At 42.4% G+C, this 20241-nt stretch overlaps 1 protein-coding gene across 2 annotated transcripts in view; it reads left to right on the forward strand.

Moving 5' to 3' along the window:
- Positions 1 to 3843: 3843 nt before the first annotated feature.
- The window catches only part of PPM1H (protein phosphatase, Mg2+/Mn2+ dependent 1H), a 237362-nt gene continuing 220964 nt past the window's right edge, over positions 3844 to 20241 (forward strand). For both annotated transcript variants that reach the window (XM_058557737.1, XM_058557738.1), the window contains exon 1: positions 3844 to 4137. In XM_058557737.1, coding sequence (XP_058413720.1) covers positions 3902 to 4137 — 236 coding nt within the window. In that variant the 5' untranslated portion in view covers positions 3844 to 3901. The remainder of the gene's footprint in view (positions 4138 to 20241) is intronic.

Consider the following 20241-nt stretch of genomic DNA (forward strand, 5'->3'; position numbering starts at 1 on the left):
GATTTACCTTCTAATGGGGAGACATTGGTACACTGCTAGTTACAATACAGACAGGGTTAGCACCATAACGGAGGCATGAACCTACAGCCATGAGAGGAATGAGTTCTGGAAGGCATTATGGATTCATCTTTCTCCTGGCCTGACTTCCAGGTGAGCATGTGCTTTCTACTTGAATCCAAAATGTCCCCGATTATTTTAAAAATTTTTTGTCCCTGTATACCCTTCACCCAGCTTCCCCTAATGTTGACATCAAAACTAAGAATTCACACTGGTACAACACTGCATTAGGTTGTGTCTCTTTTGTCCCCAATCTGTGACAGCTCCTCAGACGTTCCTGTCTTTCAGAACCTTGACATTTTCGAAGACACCTGGTCAGGTATTTTGTAGAATATCCTCAGTTTGGGTTTGACTCATGTTTTCTCATGATTATACCCAGGTTAAGGATTTGGGGAAGAATACTACAGAAGTGATGAGTCCTTAGTGTGTGACGTCAGCGGGGACAGGATGTTAATATATCCTACTACTTGTGATGTTAACCTGGATCACTTGTTTTAGATGATGTCTACCAGGTTTTTCCACTGTAAGATAATGCTTTTCTTTTGTAATTAATAACTATTTGGGGGGAATCCCTGATGTTTTGCCTGTAGAAATTATCTAGACCTTTTTCTTGAAAATAGTCTTATGATGGCACAGAGTCATTAAATAGTCAAAACCAGAGTCCTATAAGCCTAGAAGGGAGATTATGTTCATAGGAAGAGCATCAAAGTACAAGATCTATGTATCTATTCTGTAAATGAATGTTATGCTAAAGGCTTCAAACTCACATTTTCCAGGGGGAAAGAGAACACAAGAGAGATGAATGTGTAATAAACACATTGAGGGTCTCTCAATTCCTGATTACTACACCATTTGAATTTAGGGAATCACTAATCCTAAAGCTGGGAGCACAGATATTCCCAAATTTGCATCTGCAATAGGTGTGAAAGGCACTTTTTTCAGGGGCGTCCCTGAAAGGGATGACCACCCCATTTTAATCAAGATTTACCTACTAGCTGAAGGACTGATCTTCATGAATGACACTATTGAGGAGTAAATTACATGGAATATATTTCTCTGGAAAATCCTGGGATGTGACACTGATCTTACAGGTGGGTTAAGATAAGATAGTAGATTTATTAGTTAGCCGTGAACACTCCTACTATAGAAATAGTCACAGGAAAGCAGGTATGGAATTTCTGTTTGCCTGCTGTTTGTAGAATAAAGTTTGCCGTGCGAAGCTAAAGATATATCAACACCTTCCCATGAGAGATAATAATCGGGTTACAAAGAAACAGTAGAATAACTTCGTACAAAACTTTGGCTCACAAATCTAGCTAATATTACCAAATTTAATTATGCCAAATATCCTCTTTGAGAAAAAGTTTGGAAGCCTACTGAAAATATTAACAGTGGAGATCCCCTGGGGAAACATTTTGGAGTCTTTTACTTTTTCACTCCCAGTTCTGTACTATTAGATTTTATTTACTTATTGACCATGATCAAGTACTACTTTTAAATTGAAAATCAATCAGACAGGAAATTTTTTAAAATCCTATTTCTATTAAATACTAATGCTTGCCACCAAGTGAAACGAAGGGAAGAACAGAGTAAATTCACCTCAATAGAGGGTAGTTACTGAAGTAGCCACAGGACATTGTTAAAAGGTAATTAATTGTTCTGCCACAAAAGCTGGAGAAAGGGATTCTAGGTTTATCTGCCTCAGGGGATGCCAGAGCATGTGGTTGGTTGGATGTTTAGCCACTACACAGGACAGAAATTTCACCTTGGGAGTTTATTTATTTTTTTTTTTAAAGATTTTATTTATTTATTTTCTTTCCTGCCAAAGCCGCAGTAGATAGTTGTATGCCATAGATGCACATCCTTCTAATTGCTGTATGTGGGATGCGGTCTCAGCATGGCCGGAGAAGTGGTGCATGGGTGCGCGCCCGGGATCCGAACCCTGGCCCCAGCAACGGAGCGCACGCACTTAACCGCTAAGCCATGGGCCACCCCTCCCTTGGGAGTTTATAGTTTAACAAAGCAAAGGTGGAGAAGACCATTTTTGCACATCTAGTTTTTGTATCATTTAAAATCCTGCCCTAAATTTTAAAAATCAGAGAAAGGGGGCCGAGATAAAATTACATTTCTGGACTGTGAAAAGTAATAAAAGAACTCATTGACAGGAATGGTATTTCACTGAAAGGTTGAATGTTCTTGCTTTACATAATTATTTGGTATACGGTAAACTGGATTACCTATTCATGAAAAATCCAAAGGGGAAAATGTCTTTAAAAAACATTGTACATACTGGGGGAAAAAAAAGGATCAATGAGGTTTATCCAGGCCTTCCCTAAGAGCAAGGATTCCAGTTCCTCTTCAGAGAATTATCTCCCCTCCAACAGCTGGGCTGCTCTCCTGTCCCCACTCACGGAGAGGAGGGAGGGCCTGTGTTCCCTGCTGAGCTGGTTCAGTGCAGAACTCCACAAGTAACACAGAATCCCGGCAAATTAAATGGTAAGTAAACATAGGAACAGGATACAGAATAAGTAAACATGCGCAGGACACAGCTCTCTTGCAAAAAAAAAAAAAATTTAAGCCAGTATTTAACAAATGTTACCCCTGATGAAGCACATTCAGCGGTTTTTTCGCGTTTTTGTTGTGTTTTAATACAAAATCACCAAAAAATGTTATCGTTGCAAGCAGTTATTCATTTTTACTTTGGCATTTGAGTCGCTGTGTCTTATTTAAAGTCCTTTAGTTTTAAAGTGCCCTTAGATAATTTTGTAACAATGTTTCGAATTAAGAAAAGGCTGCATTAAGTGTCAAATAGTAAACAGAGTCAGCTTTGAAAGATACTTTTCTTTTGTTGGAGGAAAATGCTTGCATAAATTTATTAAGCAGCTAAGTACTAGGTGAAATAGTGCTTAGTGACTACTTGTGAATTCTTACAGCTCTTTAGTTTTCTTCGCCATTCAGCTTATTCTGGGTTCGAAACAGGGTTTGCTCTGCAGATAACGATGCGTGGGGTGGTAACGAAAGAAAAAAGTAATTTAGAAAAGCCTAGGGGAGAATTTTTAATAATTCTTGTGCAACCATTGTGGGTTGTTGCTTTTTGTTTTTTTAAAGCTCTGACAAGTCTCTTTCAGCAGGTGATCCTCGTTGCCACTGCAGGACGCAGAGCCTGGGCTCCACCTGTCTCCCCTTCCCCTCCAGCTCCCGAAGTTTCCCGTCCCCAAGGCGCAGGCGGCATTTCCCCGCGAGTGGATTCCGCAACCGGCTTCTCCCGGCTGCGCGGCCCCACGTGACGCCCCTACACCTGTGCGGCCTGCGGCTCACAGCGCCCCCGTCCCCTCCGCCAGGTACGACCCGGCCCGCTCCCCCTCCCGCGGGAGGCGCGGGTCCCGGGGCGAGCCTCCGCGGGCGCCAGGGGAGGGGCTGAGCCTCGCCACCGCGCAGCCGGAGCGCTCGCCGCCGATTATCACATGACTCGACGGCGGCGGTAGCCGTGGCAGCAGCCGCGCCGGCTCCGGGGCTCGCCGGGTGGGCTCAGTTCCGCTCACGCAGGAGCCGGGCGCGGCGGGCGGGCACGGGACCTGCTGCCGCCGCGGCCGCCCAGCCCTCCCGGAGCGCGCGGCGTCTCCCCGGCCGGCCGGCCCGCTCCATGCCGCTGGGCGGCGGCAGCGTCGCGGGGGCAGGCGGCGGCCCGGCGCGCGGGAGGCCGGGGCTCGGCCCCCTGCGGCACTAGGCTCCCGCGCGCGGCGCCCCGGCGGCCCGCTGCCCGTGCGCCCGCCGCAGCCCGCATGCCCCGCGCCGCGCCGCGCCGCCGCCTGCTCGCACCGCCGCCGCCGCGCGCCGGAGTAATATGCTCACTCGGGTGAAATCGGCCGTGGCCAATTTCATGGGCGGCATCATGGCTGGCAGCTCCGGCTCCGAGCACGGCGGCGGAGGCTCGGACCTGCCCCTGCGCTTCCCCTACGGGCGGCCCGAGTTCCTGGGGCTGTCTCAGGACGAGGTGGAGTGCAGCGCCGACCACATCGCCCGCCCCATCCTCATCCTCAAGGAGACCCGGCGGCTGCCCTGGGCCACGGGCTACGCAGAGTGAGTGCAGCGACCCCGGCGGCGCCCCTGCTCTCCCCGCGGCCCTTCCCCGCACGGTGCCAGCCCTCCTGTCTCCTTGTTCCCCGGCCCCCGGGCTCTCCGCGGGCTGCCGGCGCCCAGGCCTCGGCGGGGACCTCCTTCCTTACGCTGGCGCGCGCTCTTCTGCCAGTCCCCTGCCCCCAGCCCCAAGGACGCGGCGTCTCCGGCCGGGTGTGGGTGGTAGACGGGGGTGGCGGCGCTGGACCGTGGGAAAGCTAGGGTTGGACGGGTCTGCGAGTCCGGGGGCTGTGACACTTGGAGCAAAGTGCGTAGAACAGCCCTGCTGAAGTTTGAAACAGCGGGGAAATCTGGTATCCGGTCACCCCCACACCCAAAATCTTTGTGCCTCCGCGTGAAGTTGGCGGGGTAGAGCCTGGAGGAGCTGTCGCTGCGCCTGGGGGCGGTGTCCGAGCCCCGGAGGCCGCCGCGCTCGCCCGCTTGGCTGCACATCCAGAAGGTCGCGGCTTCTGACTGCAGCCTAAGCGCTCGTTCGCTTCTCCTGGGGCGGGTAGTACAAGCCTGCGCGCGCGGTCAGTGCCACTGCTATTTCCCCTGGTCCTCGGGGAGGGGCAACTCGCCCCAGGTGTCTAGGGACAGCGTTCTGGTAGTCAGCTGGGGCGACTACGCGAGCGTTTGGGTGATTTACTATTTCAAGAACCGACGGGATTAGGCTGACGACCCGGAGTGGGACTGGGAAAGGAGCGAGGGGGGTTTTAATGGCCTCCCCCCACTCCACGGCGACTCCTTGATTGACTATTGAGGACTCCCTTATGAATGGCAGGACAAGTAATGTTTCTCCCCGATTCGGCGTTATGAAACCGGGAAACTCGGAAGGCGGAATTAGGAGACGAGAGTCCCTCGGTTAAAATGACCCAATGGGTGCAAAAGTGCACGCGAAACCCTGGTGCCTGGCACACCTGCCCCTTGTGCGTTCACTCCATCCGCTCTAGCATCTTGGCCCTCCCCTACCCGTGCACAGCCTCGCCCGCTGATTGGTTCATCCGTGGACCAATCGGCTCTCCCGACGCCTGGGCGCTTTGATGCTGACCCTGTTCGGTGGCCCGGATACCCCCGGGCCGGCGTGGCTCCCGACGCCCCGGGTTCCGGTGTGAGAGGTGCCTTGGAAGACGCTCTGCCTATAATCTCGAATTCTCTTTTCCTTCCTCTTTCATCATATAACCGTTTCTCTTTGGAGTGAAATAGGAAACGTGTGTAAATGGGGATAGACAACTGGAGTGTGACAGATAGTGAGGAAACAGAAGTGAGAGTGATCGGTGCTAAAACGATAAATATCAACACATAGTAAAGGACAGAGAACGTTGGGGGTGGGGAGGTACAAAATCGCATTGTAACTTCAGGAGAAAGCCAAGGCAAAAATAAACACCTGTGTAAGTCACGACCTGAAGGGGGAAAATGGCTTGCCAAAACGTACCAAGCACTGTTTCTTGACTGAAATTAAAAAACATTGATTAAAACCCCGTTTGGACGCTTTGCAAGATAAAAAGTAACTTGGGGCATCCTCCGTCCTACAATTGTGTGGGTGAAGGCCCTTGTGCCTGCCAAAAACCTGAATGAGCAGGGCTGGTTGTCACTCCAGTGGGTTTCCCAGGAAGGGCAAAGGGTGCCTGTCTGAGGGGCAGAAAACAAGCCAGCAAATGGTGAGAAAGAGGTAGGAAAGAAGATGTTAAAACACGGCCCGTGGAAGCTTCTTGGACACAAGGAGTATCTCAGATAAGCAGGAAGGAAAGGAAAGGGGGAAAAAACAACTTGTTTCAGAATTTTTGGGTCCTGTGGTGAGGACGTGATGTGCCAAGGGCTGGAAAGAATAGAAGGGAACCTAAAATGAGCCGTGCAGGAGGGACACTGCTCCTAGGGCTCTGTCTCCTCCTAGCTGGCCTCAGTATCCTTATCGCTGAGAAGCTTATCTTCCTAAACCAGGACCTGAGAGATGTTCAATTTGAGGGTTAGAAGGGCCACTGTAAAATGTTTAATTTTTGAAATTAGTTATAAAAGTAGTACCTACTTGTTAATTCAAGCAAAGACCTGTATACAAATGTAAGCCCCCCCCCCCCCCCGCCAGTAAAGACAGTTCAGGGTTCGGGTCGTGTGTATGCCTTTCTAGACTTCTTTGGGTGCATCTATAAATATGTATCATGCATTTCTTTTTTCTTTCCTGAATATTCTCATACTAAGCATGTCATTCTTAAGCATTTTCATAAAACTCTATGTCATGGACTTTATTCCAAGCCAATTCATATAAAATTAACCTCATTTTTCTAAAATGTATATCCAGTACTAATAATAGCTAACATGGGGCTTATTGTTTAATGCTTACACTGTTTCCAAGATTGTGTCATATCGTTTGATTCTCACAACGACCCTATAAGGTAGGCACTAACATTTCCATTTTATACGTGAGGATGCAGAGGCACCAAATGGTTAAGGGACTTGCCAGAGTCTTACCACCTTAGCGAGCCTGTACTTGAAGCCTTGAAACCGAGCAATCTGACTCCAGAGCCGGCAAAACCCAACTACCTCCTCACAGTGTATTAGATTAGGGTGCATCCATCTGTACCCAGGATTAACCACTAACGGTGTCTTGCCACCTCCCTCTGTCAGATGTTGTACTGTATCACTTCCTCAAACCTTGAACTATTGTTTATCTTCCTGCAAAAATACATCCTGAATGATCTAAGCGGCTGAAATAGGGAAGGAGAAAGAAAGACAAGTAGGAACTGTGGCTGTGATCACAGGCTGCTACCAGTAAACTGCCCTTTGCTACAGGAGCTACTGGGGGAGGAATTCTCTTTGTTCTAGAAGATACCCAGAGGGATAGAATTGATAGGAAGATTGCTCAGAGTGGGGATAAGAGGGTGCTAATGAGTCATGGCCTGAATCAGAAGTGTTTTGCTTACCTTTCTAGAAGGTGAGCTACATTCTAAGCCTTCCTGGGGGGGAATAATTGGCATCACTTGGTGATTGAGGTGTTAGTAGAGAACTGAGCTGTATTGTTGATCACCTTTTGGATGGTAGAAAAATTAAGGGGAAAGGGTCTATTTTTTGCCACTTATTGTTAATCCTTTTCAAGAAGAGATACTCTATAGGTTATAGAACTAGAGAGTTAGCTTAGGCAATCTCTGTAAGTCTTGGGGATCTGGAAATTGAAGACCCTCATTTATTAATTCAGTATTTATTGGTGTCAGTATTATTGGTGCTGGGTGGAATTTTCTGGCCCTCAAAAAGCATCCTATCCTGGCTGAAAAGTTTAGCCACTTAATTATGGGCTGTATGCTGGATTGTAAAGCATTGCAATTACAGATAACATCTACAGAACTTAAAATCTTTCCAGAAACATGCATTAGCAAGTTTTATTTTTTAGTTTGGCTTTGAAATCCCTGACTTAGCCTGTTAGATCTGCTCAGAGAGCGCCCATGGGAAGCAACGGTCTGACCCAGAGACCCTGCAGGGCAGCTACTTCTCTCTCTCTCCGCAAGTGTAAGTACTGTCCGGGTGGTCCCAGAGCTCCTGGAAGTCAGTCCTGTTTTTAATGGGTCAGGAGCCCATTTTGATTTCTTTTTTCCTTCTTGACCTGTTTTCCCAACGATTCTCCTCTTGATGGTCAGTTGGCTTTAGAGATGCAAGTGGATACGGAAATTGTGCCTCAAACCGCGGCCACAGAGAATGCCAGAAAATGCGCAGTCCTCTGGATATGAAAGCATCATATTCAAGTCTTTATCAGTGATAAGTGTACAGAAAGAATAAATAACAATTATAGCATAATTTTACTTAGGTTATAGCTATGACTCTACAATTCTTTTTTTTCCCCTAGAACTTTTCTCATAAAAGTGCCCTGGACATGGGTACAAAAAAACAGCTACTTTGAGAGTTTCTGTTAAATGTACATTACATAAATTCTTTGTGTCACACAAAGTTCAAAATTGTGAAATTTTCGATGAAATGACCTTATTTAAATCCAGAAAACAGCTCACAAGTATTTGGATATATTTTGGGATCTGTGGGCTGTGTTTTCTCCCTAGTCATCAGCACTAATTAGCCATTACCAGTAAATTGCGTTATTTGGCTGTGTGGTGGTGATGACAGAGAAACCACTATTTCTCTCTTGCCCCAAAGCTCAGAATTCCCCTGGCCTTTCTTTTTCCCTTCTAACCTCCTCTAGCACATGCACCCCTCTTACACCTCTTAGCAGAGCTCCTGCCTGGGAACTTCCTGGTTGACTCTTGCAAGTGAAGAACCTTGAGGTTCTCCACTTCATGTATACAGATAAAAGGAAATGGGGTGGGGGGCAGGGTCTTATTTAACAGAGCTCTCCATAGCACTTATTGGCAGATGAGTTAGAGGTCCAAAGTAGCCTAAAATATTTCACCTACCTTTCTGGTAACCTGCAGAAGGTATTAATTTCCTATTTTAACGCAGGTGGTGAAGCTCTCCTCCGTTTTTCAGATTGAATGATAGAAGTCATCCTCTCTGGGGTGGAGCTCCTAGACTCCCTTTTCGTAGGGAAATAGATCAGCTTCCTTCAAACACTAGTGATGCTTCAGGCAGAGGACTGAACCATTCCAAGCAGTTGTTTACCCCATGTTTCAGCCCACTAGGTGGACATCATCTCTGATGCTGCCCCACCACACACTGCTTCCTAATTATGGTTACTAAGTTAAGTCGATAACTTAAAACTAACTGCATACTGCAATTGTTTTCTAAAAATATATTATTGAAGACAATTTTATATTGAGCTATAATTGATATAAAACATATTAGCTTCAGGTGTACAACATAATGATTTGATATTTGTATGTATTGCGAAATGATCACCACAGTAAGTCTAGTTAATATCCATCACCACACATAGTTACAAAATTTCTTGTGATGAGAACTTTTTAGATTTACTCTTTGCCACCTTGAAATATGCAATACAGTAGTATTAACTGTAGTCACCATGCTGTACATTACATCCCAACACTTATTTATTTATTTATCTGGAAGTTTGTACATTTTGGCCACCTTCACCCATTGTGCACCCCCTCTCCCACACTGCCTCTGGCAACCATCAGTCTGTTCTGTGTATCTATGAGGGGTTTTTTATTTTTTTATTTTTTGTGTGAGGAAGATCAGCCCTGTGCTAACATCTGCCAATCCTCCTCTTTTTTTTGCTGAGGAAAACTGGCCCTGGGCTAGCATCCGTGCCCATCTTCCTCCACTTTATATGGGACTCCGCCACAACATGGCCCAACAAGCGGTGCATCGGTGTGCGCCCGGGATCCAAACCGGCGAACCCCGGGCCGCTGCAGCGGAGCGCGAGCGCGCTTAGCCGGCCCGGTGGCGCAAGCGGTTATGAGGGGGTTTTTTGTTTGTTTTAAGATTCCATATGTAAGTGAGATCATGTGGTATTTGTCTTTCTCTGACTTATTTCACTTAGCATAGTGCCCTCAAGGTCCACCCACGTTGTCACAAATTGCAGAATTTCCTTTTTTATGGAAGAATAATATTCCGTTGTATATATGTACCACATTTTCCTTATCTATCCTTCCATTGATAGACACTTAGGTTGCTTCCATGTCTTGGCTATTGCAAATAGTGCTGCAATGTACATTGGGGTGCAGATATATTTTTGAGTTAGTGTTTTCTTTTCCTTTGGATAAATACTTAGAAGTGAAATTGCTGGATCATATTTTTATGATGGTTCTATTTTTAATTTTTTGAGGAACCTTCGTACTGTTTCCATAGCAGCTGCACCAATTTACATCCCCACCGACATTGCCCAAGGGTTCCCTTTTTTCCACATCCTTGCCAACACTTGTTTCTTGTCTTTTTGATAATAGCCATTCTAACAGGTGTGAGGTTTTGATATGTATTTCCCTGTTGATTAGTGATGTTGAGCACCTGTTCATGTACCTGTTGGCCATCTATGTCTTTGGAAAAATGTCTATTCATATCCTCTGCCCATTTTTTAAATCAGATTTTTTTTTGCTATTAAGTTGTATGAGTTCTTTATATATTTTGGATATTAACCTCTTATCAGATATGGGATTTGTAAATATTTTCTCCTATCTGGTAGGTTGCTTTTTCATTTTGGTGATGGTCTTCTTTGCTGGTCGTAAGCTTTTAGGTATGATGTAGTCCCATTTGTTTACTTTTGTTTTTATTGCCTTTGCTTTTGGTGTCAAATCCAAAAAAATCATCGCCAGGACCAGTGGCAAAGGAGCCACTGCCTATGTGTTCTTCTAGGAGTTTTATGGTTTCAGGTCTTATGTTTGGGTCTTTAATCCGTTTCAAGTTAATTTTTGTGTATGGTGTAAGATAGTGGTTCTGTTTTATTCTTTTGCCTGTGGCTGTCTAGTTTTCCTAACACCACTTATTGAAGAGATTGGCCTTTCCATATTGTATATTCTTGGCTCCTTTATTGTAAATTAATTGACCATATATGTGTGGGTTTATTTGTGGGCTCTCTATTCTGTTCCTTTGATCTGTGTGTCTGTTTTTATGCCAATACCATGCTGTTTTGATTACTATAGCTTTGTAATATAGTTTTAAATCAGGGAATGTGATTTTCTTTTTTAAGATTGCTTTGACTATTCGGGATCTTTTGTGGTTCCATACAAATTTTAGGATTGTTTGTTCTATTTCTGTGAAAAATGCCATTGGAATTTTGATAGGGATTGCGTTGAATCTATATTGCTTTGGGTAGTATGGACATTTTAACAGAATTCTTTCAATCCATGAACATGGCATACCTTTCCATCTTTTTGTGTCTTCTTCAATTTGTTTCATAAGTGTCTTATAGTTTTCACTGTACAGGTCCCCTTTCACCTCCTTGGTTAAATTTATTCCTATGTATTTTATTCTTTTTGATGCAATTGTAAATGAGATTGTTTTCTTAATTTCTCTTTCTGATAGTTCATTTATTAGTGTATAGAAACACAACTGACTTTTGTGTATTGATTTTGTATCCTGCAACTTTACTGAATTTGTTTATTCTAACAGCTTTTTGGGGGAGTCTTTAGGATTTTCTATAAATAATATCATGTCATCTCCGAATAGTGACAGTTTTTGTTTTCTTTTCTGATTGGGATGCCTTTTATTTATTTTTCTCGCCTAATTGCTCTGGCTAGGACTTCTAGTACTATGTTGAATAAAAATGATGATAGTTGGGCATCCTTGTCTTGTTCCTGATCTTAGAGAAAAAGCTCTCAGCTTCTCATCGCTGAGTATGATGTTAACTGTGGGCTTGCATATATGACCTTTGTTATGTTGAAGTATGTTTCCTCTGTACCCACTTTGTTGAGAGTTTTTATCATAAATGGATGTTGAATTTTGTTAAATGCTTTTTCTGCATTTATTGAAATGATCATATTTTTATCCTTCGTTTTCTTAATGTGGTGTATTACATTGATTGATTCATGTATGTTGAACCATCCTTGCACCCCTGGAATAAGTCCTGCTTGATCATGGTGTATGATCCTTTTAATGTATTGTTGAATTTGTTTAGCTAATATTTTGTTGAGGAGTTTTGCATCTATGTTCATCAGGGATGTTGGCCTGTAATTTTCTTTTTTGTGGTGTCCTTGTCTGGTTTTGGTATCAAAGTAATGCTGGCCTCATAAATGAGTTTGAAAGTGTTCCCTCTTCTATTTTTTTTGAAGAGTTTGAGAAGGAAGGACAAATTACTTTTAAAGGAAGATATCTTTTAATTCTTGGTGTTTGGTGAAATTAAAAAATCTAGTGCCTTTATAGTTTTCTCTGATTTGCCTAATTTGAACAAAAGACTGATACTTTTCCCCCTTGAATTTATGCCATCCTTTTTCAGGAAATAAACACCATTCATCTGCTTCTATTACTTCTTTCATTCAATCAGTGAAATCATTGCATTCCTAGTATGTGTCAAGCCTTGGTCCCCTGCTGGGTCCATAATATAAGACAGTCATCATCCTCAAGAAAATTTTATGTCATATTCTTTCCCCCTTTCATGTCATTCTTTGAAATTAAATCAGAATGAAATCATGGACCATTAAGGTTAAAAGAGACTAGCCTTAGTGGGAGGTTGTTTTGTTTTTAATGTCTTAGTGCTTCTGGGCAATTTCAAATCTCAGTATTTGGAGCCTTTAAGTCACACTAGGGAAGCAAACTGTTCTTTCCAGCAAGCATTGTGATTAGCTGCCAAGTTCTCTGCACCTGAAGGATATCCTAAGACCTTTATACATACCTGTCTAAAGGTAGGAGTGAAGAAAAAATTATCTGACCCTTGTTAAAATAGTAAGGAAGACTTTATTCAAGACTATTGCAATAGGGGCCATGTAGTAGGGGCGAGAGATCAGACTCAACTCCAAATACAGCAAAGACAGCTGGAGATTTATAGCCAATGAGACGAGTGAGGAGGTGAGTAGATGGGAAATTACTGAGAGGAGACAGCAAGGGGTGGGGGGCAGGGTTCTTGCTGAAGGCAGTTGGAGGAGGAGATGAGGAAATGGATCAGATATCAAAGGTGATCAGGTTTGACTGCTAAGTGGGGACATAAAAACCAAATCTATTATCCACTGTCATTTCATTTCAACATTTCATGAAATAAAAGATATTTTAAAACCAGAAGTGTAGAGGCATTATATCTCAGCAAAAAGAACAGTTCTTAGTTTTTTGAAAATGCTGCGGTATGGCTCCTATTTTTCTAAGTTTTCACAGACTCATAAAACCATATATTTTACCTGTCCTATAGGATTCCCAAGGCCCTTTCCTGTTTTAAACTCTGAGTTCCCTGGGAAAGGCTAAGAACCAGTGTTTTTCCTTCTGGACTAAGGTTTTTCGTAGTGGGGCCTGCTGTCTCCTTTATGATTACAGTTTTGAATTACTTTTTGCCGGTACTTTATTGTGAAAATTTTCAAACATTCAGAAAGGTTGAAACCATTATATACTTGGCACCCATACGCTCACCATCTAGATTCTGCAATGCACGTTTCGCTATATTCGCTTAATCATGTGGCTATCCGTCAATCCATTCTTGTTCTTTTGAAATGTTTCCTTTGGTCCAATGTCTTGGATTTATGCTATTTGGTTATTTTCCACAGTAAATTAAAAATTAGATTTGAGTAGTTCGACATTCTCAGTTTAGAAAACCACCAAACAATTGGGTCCTCCTCCACGCTGGGGGGGCACCCCAGATTTAACTTGTACCACATTGGCACCCTGCAAATGCTCCCTCAGTCCTCACGCTTTCCATAACTTAGCCTTTTTGTGACTGAGAGCTTTATGTGGGGGCAAATTGAAAAGGAGACAAGATGACACATCTCTTTGCTGTGCCCCTGTTTAGTGAAATCAGTAGGAAATTTGTTTGAAACTTGAGTCCCTCGTCTTTTCAGCTGGTAGCCAGGCAGGGGAAGGCTAGCTGAGGAGTGCTCTAGTAAAGACCTCAGAATGTGTTGCCTGAAAAGTGCCTATGATGAATAGACACCATTGCCCTGTGTCCTCCTTTCTTCTGAAGTGGGTACTGTCCACCAGGAGGCTTAGGAAAATCGCAGTACCTGCTGAATTGCTCTTCATCTGGTGTGGGCAGATCAAGTGGGTCTTCTGGGGTGTGAATCCATAGTGCTTTCTTTGTTATACTGTTTCTGACTTAGTTTTCTCTAAATGGCTGTAAAGGTTAAATGCTTACCTGTACTTTTCCTCTTGTGTGGACTTTATGCTTCCTTATTTATGGGAGAGAATGATGCTACTGCTAGCTTACATCCATGTGGTTCTGGATGATTACCAAGGCCCTGCCATGTGCACTTTGATGTCAGCTTCTGTTATCCCTGTTAGTAGGAGAGGAAAGTGAGGCCCAGAGAGAACCTGAGTTACTCTAGAATCTCCTGCGGTCCCAGGGTCCTGGTGACCACCACAGAGTCACTGAACCTGAAATTCATTGTAAAGGAATTATTCATTAATAGAAAGACATCATATCCCTGTAAACAAAATGTCACAGAAGAGAGTGTAATGTAGTTTATTACTCAAAGGAAACCAATAAGGCCTAATCTCCAGGTGGCTTTAAATTGGATAAGGGTGTATTAGCACATCAAGTTTCATATAAAAGGATGCTTTTCAAAGCTTTCAAAAATAATTCAATTGAGTATAATAGGCTTTCTTAATTATAGTTAACTTTCTTAGTATGTATACATTTCCTAAGTATTACAGTCCAGATCTTGTCAAAATTACCATCTTTTCTAAACTCCAAAGTGCTGTGTTTCATCTTTTAATGTTTTGGGAAGCCCTGTAAGTCTTAAAACCAATCTGTCCATTTTATGTAGTGGTGTTTTCCTAAAGTTAATAAATAGATCATGTGTGTTACTATTAATGGCTACTTAGAAGTGAGGAAATATACTTAGGAATTCTGAATGAGGGGACTCAAATCATGTCAGGTTTTATGCAATAGTCCCTTTTAAATTTACTTTGGGAGTTCTGTTACCTAAGTTCTTACGTTACTTAAGCACAATCAGGTTTTTTTTTTTTTTTTAATTTTTTGTTTATTGCAGTAACATTGGTTTATAACATTGTAAAAATTTCAGGTGTACATCATTGTGCTTCTATCTATACAATCAGGTTTTAATGGGAATTTTTCAAGTTAGTGAACTTCGGGGGCCAGTAAGGCCGGCGGGCCTGGTGTAGCATATTTCTTTGCTGTTCCCGCCTCTCGGACTCTTGCTGTGGCCGTCCTGTGGAGTGTGTGCATCAGTGGTTTCACAGGTCAGGCCTAATGGACCTTGCTGGGTGGGCCGTGTAATCAGTCATCACAGGGGTGTGGGGCAGACAGAGAGATCAATTTTTTGCCAAGCCGAGAGGACCAAAATGATTCGTGTCCTCCGCTGTGCTTGCAGAGAGCTGACTAATAGACATTTAAGCTATTGAAAAATGGTGTGTCTTGGCCATATAACCTTTTCATATAAGTAGAAGAAGAAAAAAATCTCAAGTGATAAATTGATTTTTTTTTTTAGTAAAAATGCTGTGGATTATTGAATTACTCTAAGTGGTCTGCTATGGTGTATTAATAGTCTATTGCCTTTTTGAAAAGGTGAACATTGACAAATTATGTTTAGAACACACAGATGGCAAAAATAAAAGAAAATAAGTGTTTAGTGGGAAGCAGATTTTTAAGGTACAGTGAATATGAAAAGCCCATCAGAGGATGTCAGGGGAGGGAGGGAACCAAAATGATATTACTATAGAAAGAATTATTAAAAGATTTTTTTAATATGAAAGAGGAAATAGCTGCAATATTTTGTTGCAAATAAGTAGCCTCTGAGGATGAACTCTAAAATATGTTTGGGGAAAAGCGAGCCATTTATCAGCCTTTTAGGACAGTGTTTACCCCATAAGTAGGGTCAGAGTAGAGCCGAAGAACAGGAGTAGATAGCCTGTTGGCACCTTCCCTGTGATTATTAATAACAAGGCCATGCTGCCCTGTGGTTAGAACCAGCTGTGGAGAGCTGGGCTGGTGATTCAGTGCGGGAGCAAATGGGAAGAAAAGAATTGGCAACTTGGACTACAGCAGCTGGTGTTTATTTTCTAAAATATCTAGGTGCTCAGATGGGAATTGCATGGGCCCATAGTTGAAGCCCTGCCTCTCCTCCTCTCCCTGCACCCCAGGTCACCTGGCCACGCTGGCCCTTTCCCACCTCGCATACCACCTGAAGCCCTGCCTGCTGCCTTGCCATCCTCGGAGGCACCACAGGCTGTCATTGGTCTCCGGCGGAGCTGTGGGTTCCCTCCAGTCCTGGTTCCCAACCTTCTTGCCATCATGGACCCTTGTATTTATTTTTCTCTTGGATGGATCCCTTGTAAAAGATTTTGTCCAGCAAGCTGTATAAAATACTAAGTTGCCCCCCTTAAAAATAACTTCAACCAGACACATCTTGTAATCAGCAGGAAGGGTGGGTGTGGTGATAATCACATTGAACTGATAGCATTTCAGCCAAAAGCAAAGGATTAACCTATGTTTCAGTTAATGTGAGTCCTTACTGCCCACAGTCTATTTTTCAATAGTTTTTTTTTTCCTTCGATATTTTAAGTAGCTTAGGTCTCCTACTGCTACCTTCTCAGATCCTTAAGGAGCCTGGACCACATGTTGAAACTCGACCAACAGCCTTGGCTTTTGCACCGCCCCCCCCCCAGGTTTTCAGCCAGGTGTGCTCAGATTCATGTCAAGATCATTTTGTTTGGAATTCAAATGTGTAACACCTTCCTTGAGCACATTACTTCAAAGTCCCCGATGTCCTTTTCCTTGTTGAAAAACTATGTTTTAATAGTTTTATTTTCTTGGCTCGAAAAGTGCCCGAGTTGCCTGAAAGGCCTGCTGCTTGTCAGCAGCAAGTTTAATTAACTGCGTGCTGAGAACATTATTTTGTCTAGCAGAGAGTTTTGACCCTTGGGCAAAAGTTTATTTTGTAAAAATTTCTATCCTCCATTGACTATGGGTGAGAAGAACGTAAAAACATCTTCAGATGTCTACTAACCTGTCAAGGTGGAGGAATGCATTGATTCCTCTGAACACAGAATGCATTCTTTTAAATGAAATACTTTTATTTTCTCGTTATAGAATTGATAAATGTTCCTTGTAGGCACTTTCAAATTCTTATAAGTACTATGAAGAACATAAGAATTATCCATAAATTCTACCACTCATAATTAGCTTCAACTGATAATTTGTGTATATCTGTAAGTACATGTGCATTTATTTATAAAATGGGATCATTCTGCATACTGAGTAGTAGCTTTTTCACTTGAAATGGAGTGACTATCTTTCCACTCCATCACTATTAAGTGGTATCTTTATATGTAAATAAATTTTATACTTGGTCATTTTGAAAAGCTGCATTGTATTCCATTTGTAGTTTTAACATACTTTTTTTTTCTTAGTGGTAACCAATTTTTTGCTATTAAAAACAATCCCGAGATGAACATCCTTGTAAATCTTTAAGCTACAATTTGAAAAGTGACATTTTTCTAAGAAAAATCGTCAAATTGAACTTTTCCATTATTTTAGTGACTTTACTAGTTGGAAAGATCAGTGTTTAGACTGAAAATTGTTTTGAAAGTTGTCTTTTATGTACTTTATTTTAAATTGCTTTACCAAAGTAGTGTTTTGGTGAGCCAGGCTTACTAATTTAAGAAACCTTATTATTGTTTTTTAAATATTTAGGATTAAATATTGAATTTCAGAAAATGTTCATTTCTAAATGTCACATTTAGAAAACTGTCCTAGTTTAAGACCCTCCTCTAAAGAATTTATAGTTCTTTTTATTTCAATGAAGGAAAGATCACCTTTGTTCTCTAGGCTGGTTTCAAATTATGTGCTCAACTCCGGGGAATACAACAGTTATCACAGTGCTTAAACATTCCAGACATCCATTTGCTCAATAAATGTTTGTTGGAGGCATTGCGTGATATTCTCTGCACCTGGACTACCCTGTGGGGAAATGGGAGAAAATAATCCAGCTTTCCAACTCTTAGCTGGAGATAAGCAGTAAGAACAGATCCTGATGCAAAAAGTAGATCTTTTGGTATATGTGAAGGAGTGGCTGGGAATGGGAAGCGTGTCTGCATGGACGCTGGGTTCGGAAACCTGTTGAAGTTTCTGAACATTATCAATCCTTTCTCTGCCCTCTCACCTGTCATCTTTTTTTTTCTCTGCCCCATTTTCTTCCTTTTGTAGCATTTTGGTTTTTTGGTATAGTATTTATAAGTTGCCTGCTCATTAATCCTTTCTCTGTGCACGAGCTAAAGCATTATTGAATTGGGCACAATCTATGAGTTAGTTTATCTAGAGATTGGATTATTCATGCTGAAGCTTGCAGTTTGCTCTCGATACAAAAACTCGAAGTCATCCAAGGTAATTGGTCCGTTTCCCTCTCTGTCCAACCCCAAGCTAATGTCTTCTTTAAAATCATGTACACGTAGATATGAAGCAATTAGATAAAGAAATTCTGTATTAAAATTTAATCTCATTAATTAATTTCTACTCCTATAATGATATTGCTTCTCAAGCTAACCCTGAAGAGCTTTCATTTTTGTCAGCTATATATATAAATGATATTTAATGTATTGGAAATGAAAACTGAGAAACTTAAAAAAATATTTGTAAATTCATTTAAAAAGAAATATGTAAACATTTTTAATGAAACGATTTTATGAAATATTTTAATGAAAAATAACCGTATTTTCCGAAACGAAAACCAATTCAGTAAGAAGAGTGGTGTCCTTAAACGCTTGCAAATCTCTTCAGTGTCGGGCTTAATAGGAAACAGCGGGATTGTTACCTGCTTCTGCATTTGCTCTGTGGCACTGTCACACTCATGGGTGAAGCCCGCTCCACTCCTGAGAGAATGCGAGTGAAGAGGAAAGCAACACCGTAGCTTTCTGGGGGAAATGGTTTTGACCTCATGTGTCTCCCTTGAAAGGAGACCCCCAGGGCTTCCCAGCTGTACTTTGAGAACTGCTGGTGCGGACTCTAAAGAGTTTAGCATAACTTTCTATCTTATTTTTTGAACCGTATTTTACAGAGAGAAAAGCTTAGACTACTTTTAAAAAGTTAGGTGGAATGTAGTTCCTCCACTTCTGACGCGAGTGTCTGTACCCGTTCAGGAGCGACTCTCCCACTCCCCGTGGTCTTCCTTCCAGATGTGGAGGACTTTGCCTTCTCCAAAGGGCCTGCGTGTCATGTATGTTTGGGCTGTCTGAGACTGTTAGACAATTGAGGAGGGGTAGTATTATCCATCTTTAACTGATCATAATAAAAACAATAGGGGCCAGAATTCACCAGAGTTAGTGCTACGGTACAGATCTCTGAGCACTTCAGGTTTATAGCCATTCTGGGGTTATTTAGTTGTCTTGCACTGGTTTCTCTGTAACATGATCATATCTTTACTGCATACTTCACAAAGGCTAAGGGGCAAAAGACAGAGAGGTTTTAACCCTCAGAGTCTTACTCTCTTGTTGGGAAGATAGACTCATGGAAAGATTAAAACCCAGGCATATTGGGGCAGAGGAGGAGCATGGTGCTGGCAGAAGATTCGTACCCAGAAGAGGCAGCCTGAGGTCGTCTTGGCTCTGCTAACCGGCTGTGGCTTCTGCGAGCTGGTTCACTGTTTTAGTCCTCAGTTGGCTTGTTTATAAAGTTGGGCAAATGACTCAGTCCTTTCCAGCTGTGAGGGGCTGAGGGAGCAAGTACCGTAACAGAAGCTGTGTCCTGATAGTTAATTTACACTGACTTTTAAATAGGATACTTATATACAGTTCATAAAAATTAATGCTTTTTCGTTTGCTTTATCTTAAAATCTCTGAAGGATCTGTTGGCTGAATATGCATTTTAGCAAAAGGTGGAAGTGAATTGAAAATCTAATTACGTAGGATTTAATGATACAAACTTCTAAATGTAAGAGCACTGTAAACCAAGGATGGTAACTAAGCTCTTGCCTGGAGGATAGCCTTGCCTCCCCTACCCTGTGCAGCACAGATTATAACATTGTTTCAAGAAAAAACAAGATAAAAATAAACTTTTAAATAAATAGCCTATCATGGACTAAAAGGGACTAAAAATTTAGCTTTTTTTTTCCTCTAATTCTTTTAGGGTAATGATGTAGTTACTACATCTGTCCAGAAGAGTTAGGACTTGAAGTATTTGTCTAGAAGGAAAAATGCTTCAAAATTTTATCGTAAAGTAGCTAAAATTATGGTGGTGATGATTCTACCATTGGTTCCTGTTGGTTCCACTCTGGGGTGTCCTTTTTTGAGGCATGGTGTTATTTTAACCAAACTATAATTTGTAAAGTGTGTAGATGTCTGAATACAGTCTATGAAAAGTTGAAAAAAAATGTGAAATTGGTTGAAACCTCCTACCGCTCCTTCCAGGAAAAAAAGGAAGGAAGATCACAACGAGTTTTGAATTCAGTCTCTCTGTTAGCCCCATGTTGCCCGAGGGTGGGTGACCTGAGGGCATCTCCGATGCTCAGAATTGTGCTGTCGCATGGTGCAGAGCTGATGGCTTCAGCTCTTGGCAGTTAAATTGCTGTGGAAAGCTCTCAGCTCTTG

Source organism: Diceros bicornis, chromosome 17 (genome assembly GCF_020826845.1).
Source record: "Diceros bicornis minor isolate mBicDic1 chromosome 17, mDicBic1.mat.cur, whole genome shotgun sequence".
Taxonomy (NCBI): Eukaryota; Metazoa; Chordata; class Mammalia; order Perissodactyla; family Rhinocerotidae; genus Diceros; species Diceros bicornis.